This window comes from Urtica dioica, chromosome 8 (genome assembly GCF_054948205.1).
Source record: "Urtica dioica subsp. dioica isolate 48M chromosome 8, U.dioica_male_clone48M_v1_H2, whole genome shotgun sequence".
In the NCBI taxonomy this organism is placed as follows: Eukaryota; Viridiplantae; Streptophyta; class Magnoliopsida; order Rosales; family Urticaceae; genus Urtica; species Urtica dioica.
The window spans coordinates 28,908,169-28,925,441 of NC_142763.1; the positions used below are offsets into that span (position 1 = coordinate 28,908,169).

At 37.2% G+C, this 17,273-nt stretch overlaps 1 protein-coding gene across 1 annotated transcript; it reads right to left on the minus strand.

Moving 5' to 3' along the window:
- Positions 1 to 2,238: 2,238 nt before the first annotated feature.
- NLA (SPX (SYG1/Pho81/XPR1) domain-containing protein) lies at positions 2,239 to 4,235 on the minus strand. Its single transcript, XM_089621511.1, has 6 exons — positions 3,961 to 4,235; positions 3,620 to 3,867; positions 3,217 to 3,471; positions 2,989 to 3,126; positions 2,557 to 2,615; positions 2,239 to 2,447 (listed from the first exon to the last, which is right to left on the minus strand). The coding sequence occupies exons 1-6, from the start codon at positions 4,121 to 4,123 to the stop codon at positions 2,342 to 2,344; spliced, it is 969 nt and encodes a 322-aa protein (XP_089477637.1). The 5' UTR covers positions 4,124 to 4,235; the 3' UTR covers positions 2,239 to 2,341.
- Positions 4,236 to 17,273: the final 13,038 nt, after the last annotated feature.

Here is a 17,273-nt window from a genome sequence, read left to right on the forward strand (position 1 = left end):
ATATAAAATCAATCAAAATCTAACCTTCGAAAATCTTTAAGCGAGAAGTATACAAGAGTATTTTAGTCTTAAAATGTTCCAAAGGTCTATTTTTGCAATGTTACGCATTAGTAGTTCTACTCACGCGATTTCGACACTTAGTGAGTCTAAATTATCAAATTCCTCTAAAATTCAAAAACTTCTTAATATTCCTCAAAATGTCATAATTATGTGGAAACAAAACAATGTTGAATGTCTGTATTGGACTCTCAAAAGTGTTATAGACAGTAAAAATGAATAGAGTTATTTTTTTATATTATTATTATGGACATTTTTGTCCATTTTTTTTTACCAAAAATCTATTTTGCAAGTTTGAAAATAATAATATGTTATTAAGTCAACTCTCTTTTTATAAACTAGTTGATATATTTGAGTCATTCCGTAGGCCATCACCCAAAGCTTCAAATACAACAAAAATATCAGATTTTTCACAGATAAGATATCCAAGTGTATTCAAAATAGTCATCCAAACAGACAAAAACATATTTCTTCCCTTCAACACTTTTACATGCATGGGACCCACAAAATCCATGTGAAGGAATTCCAGCACATGAGAAGTAGTGAGATGTTGCACTATCTTGTGAAATATCTTGATCTGTTTTCCAACCTAGCACTCATCACATATCTATGCCTTTCTCAGAAATTATCTTCCTTGTGCTCCTCAAATTCAGATGACCAAGTTTCTGGTGCCACATCTTGGTTTCTTCAATCTTGAAACTAAGACATGGTTTACTAATGGAGTCTTTGACAGGATACCACAAGTAGCAATTATCTGAGGACCCGATTCCTTTCATCAGCTCAACTTGCTGTTTATTAGAAATAATACACTCCCCATGAGTAAAGTTAACAACAAATTCCTGATCACATAGTTGGCTAATTCTTATGAGATTAGCAGTGAGACCATCAACCAATAAAATATCATTCAAACAAGGAAGATCAGAACAGTTAAGCTGACCTTTACCAATGATTTTACCTCGAGCACCATCACCGAAGATAACATAATTGTTAGAGTAGGTCTTTAGATTGACAAGAAAGCTCTTTTCACCAGGCATGTGGTGGGAGCAGCCACTTTCAAAATACTAATATTCTCTAGAGGAAGCACGGAGAGAAATACAAGTAATATTAGCTCGATGATCAACTTTTAGTCTCCAAACTTTTCAAGTACGAGGTGAAGTGAAACCCACACATAAATGCGCCGATGCATCAACGCCATGAAAAATAACAATACTCATCTAAATAGGTTCTGTACTTCATTCTTAATATACAATAGAATATTTCCTATCTATCTATCTCTCTCTCTTATTCTAATTTAGTACTTTGTGACACGTCTCACCATTCATAAGTTATATATGATGAGCTCAACGTTCTATCATGTTATCCAAAAACTGAAGGGTGCGAACGTTATTTGTCATAACCAACTTATATGCTTATTAACTTATTTTAGATTGACGTAGTGTATTAGATATGGTTTAGAATGACCGGCAATAACTTTAATAAATATCTGTGAATTGATAAGCACCAAAATGGGTCCATTAAAGATTAAACTGGCGGTGTATATTGAACTATATGATTCTTTTTCCCATGGTACGAAAGCCGAGTCAACACGTTAACGTGATTTAACGTTTTCACGATTTTTTTTCTTTTCATACAACGATTTTTCTGGTGTGGAAGATCAGCATCAATCCTGCAACTTATTTTATAAGTTGTGCATGATAGGTACCTGTGAAAATAGGGGGAAAAATCACCTTATACTTTTCTTATTAATTCTCCTTTTTCTTAAGTATTTTAAAAACATAAAACTACTTTACAATCTCATATTAAGGTTTTAACTAAACCAGATTTGTAATCTCCAAGTAATTAATTTTGTTTTTCTAACTACCCACTATTCTTTGTTTACAAAACTTCTAAGTTTATTTTATACTAATATCTAGACATAGTTGTACAAGGTTTTTTTTTTTTTTTTTTTTTTTTTTTTTCAAATTAGGATGGTAGTGCTTTAACAACTGAGCTAACCCTTCTTTTCTATTTGTACAAGTTCAGCACCCACAAGTTTATTTTATTCTTAAATTATGCTCCTCACAATTTAGACATGTTTGTAGATTGTACTAGTTTTCTTCTCTTGGCAATCTAATGGTATATCATATTCATGTCTCATGAGACATGACTAATAATAATGGACATTTATCTATGAAAAAAATATTTGAATGAAATTTTTATTAAATTTATATAATGCAATTGACTACAATGCAATTTATTTACAGAGCCATGGACATATCAACAAATATTTGGTATAATGAAGAGACTAGACGCCCATGAAAGCCCGGCATTGGGCCTCCCAATGCTCCTTTGCTTGACGAAGCCGCTCCACTCTTTCCGTTCGAAGCCGCTCCACCCAATACTCCCGGCAACTGTCGGATTCGAGATTGTTTTTTTTTTTTTTTTTTGTTAAATTTAAAATATATAATGGTAATTAAGGACCAACTATTGGCGAAAGAAGACATAACAAATACAACGTACCTTCGGCTCAAAAGAATGCTGAGCTCTTCCAGGTGTACACTACCTTCATATACTCCTCTCTGCAAAACATACATTGCCCCAAAAATATATACTAATTAAATGCCAATACCAAATCAAGTCATTAAGTCCTCAATTGACAGATTTTTCGATTTTGTCGATGAAAATGTCAGTCGAAATTATATTGAGAAAATTAAAATGCCGTTTGAAGCTTTCGTCAGTTTTCGACGGAAATTTTGTTATTCAAAAAAACCGAAAAAATTGCAGAAAGTTCACTAGACTTTTGGATTTGACAAGAATTTTGGATTCTCCAGAAATTATCGAGAAAAATAACCCAAGTCTGACAGTGTCGCAATGTATTTGCCAACACCAATGAAGTTTCATAGAAAAATCACGGCCTTGATTTTTTAATCTCCGATAAGAAGAAATTATTACCGCTCGGCATAGAGGGCATTTCGCTTTGCGGTCAGAAGATTTAAGTCCATCAACAATCGTCACCGAAGCAGCCGAACAAGCACACATGAAGCAGAAGATATGGCCACATGTTAGCGCCACCGGATCAAAAACCGTGTCCTGTTACAAGAAAAAAAAAAAAAAAAAAAGTTATACAAAGATAATTGACTTGGATATTTTTTGTCATGCCAAAAAATGGGACGTACGTACCAAGCAGATAGAGCAAGTAAGTTCGATATCGATCTTGACGGAATCAAACAGCTCGCAAGTCAGTGACGGTTTTCCATCGCTGATTTCGAGCGAACATCCCTCAAAAAGCATCGAAGGCCTCCGCGGCTTCGCGTCAATCTCTCTCAGATTGATATGGAAAGCCATGAGCTCGCAGAGCCACGGACTCTGAAGAATCTCAATGTGAAGCCTCTGAGCCTCTGACTTGAAGGCCTGCCCTTGCTTCGAATCATGTATCTGATAATAAAATTACCAAAATAATTGAAAAAAAAAGGCCAAAATTTACAGGCATCAGATTTCAATCAATATCTTTGAAAGTGATAAATTGTCAATTTTTTTGTTGAAACGATTTGTTTCAAATGACTTTTTTTTTTGGTTGACGGACCTTGTCGTATTTTTTGAGTATTTTTCGGACGGCGATGGCGTTGATGAGGGCGTAGGTGACGAGGTCTTTGCCTTCTTGGATCAGAGTGACGTGGCTTCTTTGCTTGAGCTTTCCTTTAATCCAAACGAAGTACTTTCGGAGACCCGAAGCCAAGTGAAGTTGGAGCAATCTCTGAGCTCGATTGTTGAAGCAGCCCACTATTTCCGACATCTCACTCAGAAGCGAAGGAAAGAACGTCCCGTCACACACTGCAATTTTTGAAAAATGAATATATCCTGATTATTACTGTTTCGTGTAGAGAGGGATTCGATCGAGACGAGCTTATATGAGATCTATGTCACCTTCACAGTGGTCTGAAGAACAGGGTTGGGTATGGGAGCGAGAAGAGGATTGAATGTCTTGGCGACACTTCTTGAGCACTTTCTTCAGGTTCTTGAATCCCACAACTGGCAGATTCTTCTCTTGACACTCCATGTACTCTTGATATTTCTTGCAGAACTTCATTTCTTCTTTTTACGATCAAACAATTCAACACGGCTCTACAGAGATGATAAAGACAGATCAAATGATAAACGAGAAGAGAGAGAAGAGAGTTGGCACGACAGAATTGGATTTGAGCCGTATTTATAAGCTCAATGATGTGGAGTTTTTTTTTGTTTTTTTTTTTGTATGCAAAAACTGGTGTCTAGATTTTACGGTTTCAGAGCCGTCCCTTTTTGTTACTTATTTTATGAATTAAAAAAAAACAAAAAAAAAAACAAACAAATACTGATCAGGTTGGTATAGGAATCTCACGGTCAGACATATCTACAAACACCAGCCACAATATAATATACTCGTAAATTTATATCGCCGATTCTTTAGAACATACGTTAGAGAGGTTTCTTTCTATATATATATTTTTTTAATTTTTAATAGGTGTCAAGTTTATACACTTATTAGTGTATGATGGATATATGTTAGCGATTTTTTGTGTTTTGGTCGGGTCAAGCTGAATATCTTCGCAGTCCGATTTAAATGTTGCAATCTGAGTTCTTGTTGGGGCTTTTGATACGCTTGATTATTATTGTTATAATTTTTTTTAAGTTTTGAGAGAGACACGAAAGAAACCTAATAATTGTATACGATTCAAAGCTATGTTATAGGGTTAATAAGATCTTTTAATCACAACTAATTTTGATACATACATGGAAATCTATAGTCAACGAGCTAGCAACTAAAATGGCACATCTCATAATGTTTTCACGGAGCCAAAGTCTTAGATGATAACGTGGATGAAGAATTTTTGCGTGAGTCTTATCCAAATTTTCTTATTGAGTTGTGGATCTTATTGAATCTGTGTGCAAGTCATATAAATCCGTGCTAATAAAGTATTGGTATAATATCTGTTTTTGTGGGTCAATTGACTCACTATCCGGATGAGGACATATGGCAAGGTATTAATTTTATCATTAATTTAAGGGAAATAGATTTGTAATAAAAAAAAACATAAAAATTGTTTGAAATATAGCTAATGACTGTCACCGAATTAAAATGATAACATAATGTCTAGCTCTTTTATATGAACGCATGTATCGTGCCTTAACTAAGGCTGTATTTCATCAACTATTATATAATTAGGCCAATATTTTAATGTAAGTGGTCTAATTGGGCCATATGGCTAAAAGCTTAGTGATTCATCTCCTCTTACTTTTGTGATTTTTTTTTCTAGAGTTTTTGTCGTAAAAAATACTCCATATTTTTTATTTGTTGCAGTTTAATACGTATTCTGTAAATATTGCGTGAAAAATACTCAATATTATAATATCATTCATCCGCTAATGCATGTCCAGTAAAATAGATGGAAAAAACTATTTAAGTGAGCAAAATTAAAAACAAACATAATTTTTTTTATTATATGAAAAAACAAAAAATTAAAATTCTCTATAAAGCATTAAAAGGAAAAAAATACAATTAACATGAAATTTGTAAAAAAAAAAATGAATAAATCATATATATAAATATACATTATTTTTTAACTTAAAATTATTTATTTTCTAAAGCATTAAAAGGAAAAAAAATGCTATTAACATGAAATTTGTAAAAACAAAATTAATAAATCATATATGTAAATATACATGCTCATGGTGAGTAGAGAGAGGAGAAAGAATTTTAATTTTTTGAAGCATTAAAAGGAAAAAAAAAATGATATTAACATGAAATTTGTAAAAACAAAATTAATAAATCATATATATAAATATACATGCTCATGGTGAGTAGAGAGAGGAGAGAGAATTTTAATTTTTTGTTTTATTTTTTTTTTCCTTTTAATGCTTTAGAAAAAAAAATAATTTTAAGTTAAAAAATAAATAAAGTGTTTTTAACTCTTTATTTATTGTTAGTTTAATATATTTGTAATTTATTTAAAAATAAAGAGTATTCAAGCATTTTCAGTGTAAAATATTAAAATAAACGAAAATGTGTTGGAGAAGAAGATGATTCAGACCAAGGAGAGAGAGAGAGAGAGAGAGAGAGAGAGAGAGAATTTTTTATTTATTTTTTATATATTATAAAAATATATATTTTTATAATTTTTCTCATCTAGTTGGCTTACATGTGTCTTTCCATCCATTTTAACGGACATGTATTAACCAAGAAAAGATAATGTAACATGGAGTATTTTTCTTATAACTTTTAAAGAATGGGTATTAAATTGCAACAAATAAAAAATATTGAGTATTTTTGTCGTCAATAACTCTTTTTTCGATGGCTGAAATCTCTCCCTAAAACATTTATTGACAACGATCCGGGTATCTCCTTGTTGGCTTGTCTTCGGTCTTGGGGAGGGATGAAAAGAACAAAAGACTTATATGATTGATCACTCAAACCCGCTTTTTACATTTTGTCTTTCAGGGCTTGGGCTTAGGTCCCCAACGAAGCTTTCCTTTGGATCTAATATAACAATGTGTAGGTTGCTGATTTTTATTGTTTCGTTGCTCTATTTCGTTATATTTATAATACTGGCTGTAGTATTTTTACCTTATCCTCAGTCTCTAGTTTGATAATAGAGACTAGCGAAATCTTTTAGATTTTTTAGATTATTATATTTCAAGTACGATATAAAAGTAAAATATATAGGTACTGCAAGAATTTTATTTTGAGAAATTTTTTATTGACTGGCACTAATTCTACAGCTACAAGCAAGAAGAAAAAAAATATTTATAACCCTCTATTTCAATACTGATTGTGAAATTTCATCGCTGTGTCAGAAGAAGAATAGCTATACTGATTCGGTATACTCTAAAGAAACCCTTGGTACATTATTGACGATCTTACAATGATTAAATGCAAATTTTTTCATCTTTTACAGAGTCGATCCCCTTTTTACTGTACAAGAATAAGTGGAGCTTAACATGTCTGGAAGCACAGGAGAACGTTCTTTTGCCGATATCGAAGGAGGAATTTCCTCCGACCAAATGAGTTTATTGTGTTTGCAAAGAGCGAAAGTTGTCAATCCACGGTTAGTCATATTAGCTTATCAATAGATATCCGACAACTAAACTCCTCGAAAGACAGACAATAAACTAGATACTTAAAAAAATACATCCAACTTCGTTAATCAATGAAGAGTGGACTTCCAAAGTTTGGATTCTCTGTCTTTAAATCCGACTCCACAAAATGATGGATAGTTAAGTTCACAATAAGCCAGAGACATAGATCAATAGCCCCAGCTTGATTAGAAGTTGCTTGGAAGATTTTGTACTAATGCACTATGACAAAACATTCATAACTTCGTGGCAACTAGCTTGGTCTAGCGGTAATCCCACACACACCTCGACGGAGAGATCATGGGTTCAAACCCTCATGAGATGCAGAAATGCATGCCCCCTAGGATTTATTCTAAGGATAAATTTCACTTTTGCCCCATAAACTTGTTGACGAACCACAAACCTTATCCCAACTTACATTTTGTTACAACCGGTCACCATATAATTTTCAAACCCTTTCACGTCATGTCCTTCCGTTAAGTTGTGGTCGATTCTGTTACCATTTAGACCACGTGTGTCGCACGTGTGCCCATTTTAGAGGGCATTATCGTAAATGCTTCACAGAATTGAAATCCTGTAAAATGGGTCAGAGAAACGAAAAAAAATTTCCCCCGAAAAACCCTAAATTGAAATTCTGATACTCATTCAAACTGAGCGATGACGAAGAAGAGAACACCTCCGGCAAAGAGAACACCGAAAACGCCAACGCCACCTAAGAAGAAAACACCTCTGAAGAATAAAACACCTCAGAAGAAAACCCCTCCGAAGAAGACACGTGGGAAAAAAAACTCCAACGAAGAAGAAATGTCCGTCGAAGGAACTTGAACAGAATGTTGGAGACGGAATAAGAAGAACAACTCCAAACTATGGTGAATAAGAGTATATATAGAAAAGTGTTAAAGCTTGTCTCTTTATTCTCGGGACCACATTGCACGCCTATCTTTTATTTTGATTTCTTGCTCGAATCACATGGGTAGGGACCACATCGTTGAATTTTCTGTTTGTTGGTTGGTGATACATATTTAATGGTGCATTGTTAAGTATTTTTATTGTCTTGATATCACATTTTTTGTCTAAGCGTAGGGAACATATGGTCCAACAGCGTCCTTTTTTACTGTATATTCTATTTGTTTCAATACTGAATGAGTTTTTTGTGTTTCATGTTTTACAGCCCCTAGAGCTGGTTTTTTTTTACCTACGTGGTTCGCCATGGGGGTGAAATGGACTTCAAGAATCGCGGTTGGAGGTACGTAAATGGTACCATATCTCATGTAGACTACTGTGACATAGATAAAACCTCTGTGGTTGAGTTGGATGGTATTCTGAAGAAAGACCTGGGGTACCCGGTCGGGGCTATTTACTATTTTAAGTGTCAAGATAGTGATGATGTAGGATATATTTTAGATGATGTCACTTTGTTACAAAGGATTGGGGAAATACTTAAGACAAGTTTTGAAGTTGAAGTATGGTGTGGTCACTGTTGCGAATTTTCTCGCACACGCAAGTGCACGTGGTCGCAATAGTAATAAATCGTAAGAACGAGTCGATCCCACGAGGACTAGCTAAATTGAAGATTCAAGATTCACAAGCTAATATAGAACTAAATATAGTTGATTGGATTGTTGTCACAAAATTTAACTAACACGTCACAAAATTAAATAGCTAGGTGCACAAAAATTCTATTGGATAAAGGGAAGGACTATGGTTCACGGGTTCATAAAACAACTTGGATTCGCTGAACTAAGAAAAGAAATAAGCTATTGAAATTCACACTTTTCACTACTCATACTCACTTTAATCGAATTGATAGATCTCTCTCAAGCATCTAACAACCTAAACCGATACCGGAATATCATCTCTCGATCTCAACTCCTAACAAGCACGGCTAGCATTAAAGAACAAGAATATTATCACGAGTCTAGAACAACCTAGCTATATCTAGCCTAGGAATGAATTCTAGTAACCCACACAAAAACACAACAACCTAATCTTTCTCAAGCATTAGAGTTGAATATAAAACAAGCATGAGTTCATGACATTCATACAAGCATTAAGCATAGTTGTGGATTAAGCAAAAAGTGATGAGAAAAACAACAACCTAACAATTCTAATATCTTGAATCCTACATCGTAATGAACCCGCTACACCATAGCCCTACATGAGACTAGTTCATACTAATAACCATGACAATAAAAATACTTAAATATGAACACAAGAACAACCCATCATGAAACATCATAAGCATATGGAGAACTTGAATTAAAAATATAAGAGTTTAGAGAATAGAACACTTTTATTAGGATTGTAGCAATGGTAGAATTCTGCAGCTCTCCTTCTCTTCAAATTGGAGCCACAAAATATGAACAAGTCTGGAAATTTTCTAAAAAAAGAATGAAAAACAAAGGAAAAGAAAAGATGTTTTTGATAGAGTCTAAATTATCCCTCTCCATGCATGACTTATTCTGAAAGCATTGGTCTTTTTAAGGTTGAATGGACTTGTTTTCGGAGCAATCTAGGCCTTCCAATCACATCCAATGGCCAAAATCCGCTCAGAAACGCAATATTGGAAAAAGCTGATTTTTGGACCGCACGGCGCGCCCTTTTGTCTGCGCAGCGCGCAGACCATTTTTTCAGCTTCGCGCGGTTCGCGCGTACGACTCTGGAGGCGAAAACGGCGAAATTTTCGTCCGCGCGCCGCGTGCTTCCTGTTCGCTGCACACCGTTTTTTAAACGGTCGTAACTTCTAGCTCCGATGTCCGATTTCTGCAAATAAACATGCGTTGGAAAGCTAAGAGAGAGATATATCCAATTCTGGAAGTGGATCATCCAAAATCATCATTTAAATATCCCAAAATCGTGCGGAAGAGGACGTCGTTCCTTGTTTCGCTCCAAGTTGTCCAAATGTGTATGAATCTCCTTGAAATTGTTCGGAATCGTCACATGATGCGCTAATAACCTCCTCAAGACCCAATTGACCTCTTAAACCTGAAAATCACTCATAAACACACAAAAACTATCAAAAACACTTGAGGACTCGTTAGTTTTTAGTCCGGGAAATAGGAGTTTTACGCGTAATAAACACGCCTATCAAATCCCCCCAAACTTAAACCGTTACTTGTCCTCAAGTAACAAAAAGAACAAAAGCACACAAAAGAAGTTATCTAAACAAAACGGGTAAAACTTAGCGCTTGCAATACTCAACCAACTCGTGTTTGCCTCAATTAAAATCTATAGACTTACATAAACCCGGAAACCCACAATTTTAATGTTCAAACCAACTACCAAATGAGATAGAAATCATATGAGCTCATGTTACCTTAGACCGTTTGCAATGCTTACCCGTCTCACGAGCTTTCGGGCACCAAGTCTTGTAGCCTTTCCAACCTCCATCGAGAGAACATAATAATCGAAAATGAATATGAATTTGTTTTGATTCGACACACCCATATGCCCTCTCTTCTCCCTTGATCTCCACTAATGTGCACACATCATATCTAGCTCGTCAATTAGGTCTTAAAAGGCTTGTAATGTTCAAGGTAAGGTCAAAGGTATAGAATGGAATTTTTAGTAGTTCAAACATCAACCTTAGCGACTCAAATCTCACCAAAAATACAATCCTCACATGAAGTTCACTCACTCACCCATCACCATGTTCTTGGCATCATATTTCGCCTAACGAGAACGTTTTACTTAGTCTTTTATTTCCCGTGTTTTCCCCCCAAACTTCGACTCAACAACAACCAGCGACACGTCTCTAAAAAAAAACATAGAACACCACGCCAAAATAAAAATATATGAAATAAATAAACACTTTTTTTTCTTCTTTTTTTCTTTTCTTCTATTTTTTCAGATTTTTTTTCTTTTTTTTTCGGTACATAACAATATAAATAATCACCGGCGTGGTGTGTCTAGTGGACAATGTAATATCTAGAGACTAGTCGGAGAACATGTCATAAAATAGAGAAAATTTCACTCAACCATGTTACTCAAGAGTCGCTAAAGTCAATGGGGTTCTTTGTGGGATTTTCAAATCATCGGCTCGGCTTTTTCTGACTAAGTATCGAGAATGGATAGTGTTTGGCCTTTTGTGAGCGGGTTCTAAAAGATAAACAATTATGGGTTGGCTTTTTGGCTTGACGGGCTATTCCTAATGCCTAAATCATCCTTGCTAGATCAATGTGCACTCAATTTCGCTTTGATTAGAGATCGGAGATGGTTCTAGTGTGTTTGGTGTTTTCTTTCAAACGATTGGCTAGACTACTCCTCAAGGTTTCTTAAGCTTCGAGACATGCATTATTTGGGTCTAGTATGACAACAATAGAGCTAAACAACTTCTTTCACACAAGGTAGTTCATAGGTCAGACTCCAAAATCTAAGGCTTAAGATTATCAACATCCTTGGCAAACACATATGAATCAATCAAAGCAAGCAAGCACTTAGCTCTACCTAACACATAAAACAAATCTGAAAACAAACAACCAAAAGTTCCCGCAAGTCAAGAAAAAAAAAATTCCCCCCAAACTTAGGACGCTACATTGTCCTCAATATAGACTTGAAAAATGGGGAGAAAAGACTTACCTTGCGGGGGTGGTGACCGCCCCTACTCACGACCTTTTTACTTCACATGGAGGATCTTCTTTTTCCTCATCTTCCAATTTCGCTCGGGAGGCCTCGTCCATTGATTGACTCATGTAGGAATAAGCGAGATAGCATGATGGTTCTCCGAGCGTGGATAACTCGGCGGCTGTGGAGGCGTCGGATCGCGCCTTTTCTTTCTCCATGGAGGCGGTGATGGGCTTCTCTTTTTCCTCCACGACGGTGTCTTGCTTCGTCTCCAATGAGGTGGTGGAGGTGGACGAATGGGGTCGATGGAGATCGCCACAGATTTTTTCATGCTTGGCGGAATGAGGCACATGGGTTGGCCCTCATTTATGGTAGTTTCTCCGTGTTTTCTTGCCACTGAAATTGACAAGCGCCAAGGAATTTGCAGCTTCCAAGGAAGGTCTCCTTGAGGGAGCTTGAAGCTTGTGGCATGAAGGACGCAGAGACCATGCTTCTCAAGCGTCGGTGATGGAGTCACAACATCAAGGAGACGTTGTGGGCATGTCTTCTTTGGGAGAGAGAGGATTGGCGGTGGTGAAGTGGGCGGTGGATTTGTCGGTGAAGGATCCGCCTTGTTATCTTCGTCTTCACCTAGAACGTCCATCTCCTCCTCCTCATCTTCCTTAAAGGCAACCATGAGACATTTCTTCTCCACGAAGCTTGATATAGCTTCCTCTTGTTGAGCAATGAGGGCCTCTTGGCTTGCAATGAAAACATCTTGCCTATTTGAGAGCGCGGACATCCTATCAATCCCGGCTTGCAACAAGGCTCTGAGTTTGGAGTTGTCGTCTTGAGGAGGAGGGGAGTAGCGAGGGTAGTCATATGAGTAATTGTATTGACAATCCCACTCCTCCATGTAGTGGTACTCCGAGTGTTGGTGTTGAAGCTCATGTTGTTGTGGCGGTGGGGCGTAGTATTGTTGATGATATTGTGGCGCTCCCCACGCGTTTCACGATTGATCATCCCATGCTTCCGTGTAGTGGTTCTCATTCTCCGGCATTTGGTACGTTGGCCAATTGTAATTCATCGTTGGTTTTTGGAATGGCCCATGAAATAAGAGAACGAACACACGTTAGACAAAAATAAAAAAGAAAGTTCAAATAAAAACTTATGAAATGAATCCCAATTTAAAACTAATCCCCGGCAACGGTGCCAAAAACTTGTTGCGAATTTTCTCGCACACGCAAGTGCACGTGGTCGCGATAGTAATAAATCGTAAGAACGAGTCGATCCCACGAGGACTAGCTAAATTGAAGATTCAAGATTCACAAGCTAATATAGAACTAAATATAGTTGATTGGATTGTTGTCACAAAATTTAACTAACACGTCACAAAATTAAATAGCTAGGTGCACAAAAATTCTATTGGATAAATGGAAGGACTATGGTTCACGGGTTCATAAAACAACTTGGGTTCGCTGAACTAAGAAAAGAAATAAGCTATTGAAATTCACACTTTTCACTACTCATACTCACTTTAATCGAATTGATAGATCTCTCTCAAGCATCTAACAACCTAAACCGATACCGGAATATCATCTCTCGATCTCAACTCCTAACAAGCACGGCTAGCATTAAAGAACAAGAATATTATCACGAGTCTAGAACAACCTAGCTATATCTAGCCTAGGAATGAATTCTAGTAACCCACACAAAAACACAACAACCTAATCTTTCTCAAGCATTAGAGTTGAATATAAAACAAGCATGAGTTCATGACATTCATACAAGCATTAAGCATAGTTGTGGATTAAGCAAAAAGTGATGAAAAAAACAACAACCTAACAATTCTAATATCTTGAATCCTACATCGTAATGAACCCGCTACACCATAGCCCTACATGAGACTAGTTCATACTAATAACCATGACAATAAAAATACTTAAATATGAACACAAGAACAACCCATCATGAAACATCATAAGCATATGGAGAACTTGAATTAAAAATATAAGAGTTTAGAGAATAGAACACTTTTATTAGGATTGTAGCAATGGTAGAATTCTGCAGCTCTCCTTCTCTTCAAATTGGAGCCACAAAATATGAACAAGTCTGGAAATTTTCTAAAAAAAGAATGAAAAACAAAGGAAAAGAAAAGATGTTTTTGATAGAGTCTAAATTATCCCTCTCCATGCATGACTTCTTCTGAAAGCATTGGTCTTTTTAAGGTTGAATGGACTTGTTTTCGGAGCAATCTAGGCCTTCCAATCACATCTAATGGCCAAAATCCGCTCAGAAACGCAATATTGGAAAAAACTGATTTTTGGACCGCACGGCGCGCCCTTTTGTCTGCGCGGCGCGCAGACCATTTTTTCAGCTTCGCACGGTTCGCGCGTACGACGCTGGAGGCGAAAACGGCGAAATTTTCGTCCGCGCGCCGCGCGCTTCCTGCTCGCTGCACACCGTTTTTTAAACGGTCGTAACTCCTAGCTCCGATGTCCGATTTCTACAAATAAACATGCGTTGGAAAGCTAAGAGAGAGATATATCCAATTCTGGAAGTGGATCATCCAAAATCATCATTTAAAAATCCCAAAATCGTGCTGAAGAGGACGTCGTTCCTTGTTTCGCTCCAAGTTGTCCAAATGTGTATGAATCTCCTTGAAATTGTTCGGAATCGTCACATGATGCGCTAATAACCTCCTCAAGACCCAATTGACCTCTTAAACCTGAAAATCACTCATAAACACACAAAAACTATCAAAAACACTTGAGGACTCGTTAGTTTTTAGTCCGGGAAATAGGAGTTTTACGCGTAATAAACGCGCCTATCAGTCACCCGAGAATGCCTAGTACTCTGTATCTTACGGGGGTAGATGTGCCTTGTGTTGCTGAGACTGGTCAGACTAGTGAGCCTTGTTTTGCTGAGAGTGGTCCAACTAGTGAGCCTTTAGTGGCTGAGAGTGGTCCAACTAGTGAGCCTATAGTTGCTGAGACTGGTTATGTTAGTGAGCCTCGTGTTGCTGAGGCTGGTACAGAACATGGAGACCATGAGGACCTTTGTTTTGCTCAGACTGAAAAAGGGAGTGAACCAGGGGTTAGAGAGGATGATGAGGATGATGCTCTGCCTGATGTTGAGGTTGATACTGAAGAGGTTGTTGCTGAGGTTGCTACTGAGGCTCCTAATGATAATCAAGAGTCTGATAGAGATGATGAAGATGAGTTGGAAGAAGAAATCGGTTATGAGGCTAGTGCAGATGAGGTGGAAGTGGATGGGGATGGTGTAGACGCAAGTTTACGTGGGGGAAAAGGTAAGCAAGTGGTAAGTGATAATGAGTTAGAGGAAGATGAAGGAAGTGATTATGAGGATGAAGATAACATGAGGATACATCAAAACTCTTCAAGCGAGAGTGGAACAGATTTAGAAGATGAATTTTCTCCAAGCTCATCAAGAAAATGCAAGAAAAGGAAGAATGTGTTGCCTGACTTTCCGGCATTCAGAGAGGACACCGATATGGGTCAAGATTGTTTCAAGTTAGGATTAGTATTCCCAAACGCTAAGGTTTTTAAAGATGCTGTTAAGGAGTATGCAATTCGTGCTGGCAAACAGATATACTTTAAGAAAAATGACCCAGAAAAAGTCAGGGCTTGCTGTGGAGACCCTAACTGCAATTGGGTTTGCTATGCATCAGTCATAGGCCACACTGACTCGTTCTTGATAAAGACATATAGGTCACAACAGGTACATGTATCTTTCTATACTAAGAAAAGTTATGGGTAGTACTAAGTATGTGTTTATTTATGTGTTTATATATGTATTATGAAGGTTTGCAACTTCAAGGTGGTTGTCAAAGCATTATAGGAATCAGTTCCAAGATAATGAGAATTGGTCGTGTGGGAGCTTCATGAACAAGGTGCAGCAAGACTTCATCCTGAATTGCTCAAAGATGAAAGCCTATCGTGCCAGGAAGTATGCACAAGATTACCTAGAGGGGACATACAAACAACAATATGCATTGCTTTGGGACTATGGAGCTGAAATCAAAAGATCAAATCCGGGATCAACAGTAATGTTTGACACAACCTTCATAGATGGAAAGCCAGTTTTCAACAGGATGTACATATGCTACAAAGGGTGCATGGATGGTTTCAACGAGGGATGTCGGCATGTGATAGGCCTAGATGGTTGTCACATCAAAGGCCATCAAACTGATCATATGCTCACTGCAATTGGGATCGATGCTAACAACAACATGTTCCCAATTGCTTTTGCAGTTGTGGAATCTGAGTGCAGGGATAGTTGGACATGGTTTTTGCAGTTTCTACGGGAGGATGTGAAGATCCACAACGGTCTACATTGGACATTCATAACAGACAAACAGAAGGGACTTACAGAAGCATTAAATGGCATGTGGGTAGAAGGTGCGATACCAGCTGAGCATCGACATTGTGCTAGACATTTGAGGAGTAATTTTACCAAGGTAAGTATAATCCCAACTTTTAATTATCAGTAGCTACTCAATTCCTAACAATTTACTATATTGTCATCAATGCATAAGGTATTCAAGGGGCAATTCCTAAAAACAAAAGTCATGTTTGCTGTCATGGCTTACTCAATGGAGAAATATTTGGCTGAGATGGAAGACATCAAGAATGAAGATGTGAAGGCTTGGGAATGGCTGATTGACAAGGAGCCTCGTCATTGGGCAAGAGCATGCTTCAGAACGACTCCTAAGTGCGACATTGTCTTGAACCATCTTTGCGAATGCTTCAACGGGACTAGGGCTTTATTGATGGCTATACAAAAGCCAATACTCTCAATGCTTGAGAGAATCAGGATGTATTTACTACAGAGATTCACTAAGCAACGGGTAGCAGTAGATAAGTGGCATGAAGACATAGGTCTCCGAATTTCGAAGATCCTAGAGAAAAACAAGTTGCTCAGTGCACAAAACATGGCCCATTATTGTGGCAATGAGCAATGGCAAGTCCAAAATATGTATGGCAGCATGTACGCGGTGGACCTCAGACACGGGACCTGTTCATGCAAAAGATGGGACTTATCAGGTATTGTTCCTTATGCAAGTAACAACTTTTTTCTTTGGTTTTCATTGACGTCATTGGTTTTCATTTGTTATGCAGAGATACCTTGTGGACACGTGATCAGTTGTATTTGGAGTAATAATGAAGACCCTGAGAAATACGTGGCTGACTGTTGCAAAAAAGAAACGTACATGAAGGCGTATCGACACCAAATCCATCCACTGAACCCCATTGAACATGGCCAAAAACTGGGACGACACCAATGGAAATGCCTCCTAACAGATCAAAGCCAGCTGGGAGGCCTAGAAAACTGAGAAGGGTCGAGCCAGATGAAGTTTTGCCCCCTCGAGGAGCTACAAGATTGAGAAGATATGTCCTCATCAAGTGCTCAGCTTGTGGAGAATATGGCCATAACATGAAGACCTGTTTTTAGAAGAAAACAACATAATTTGGTTAGTGATCTTAACTCAATAATTATGCAGAGAGCTGAAATGAGAAGTAATCCTTTTTTTTTTGTTCTGCAGAGAGAATCAAAGAAGAAAG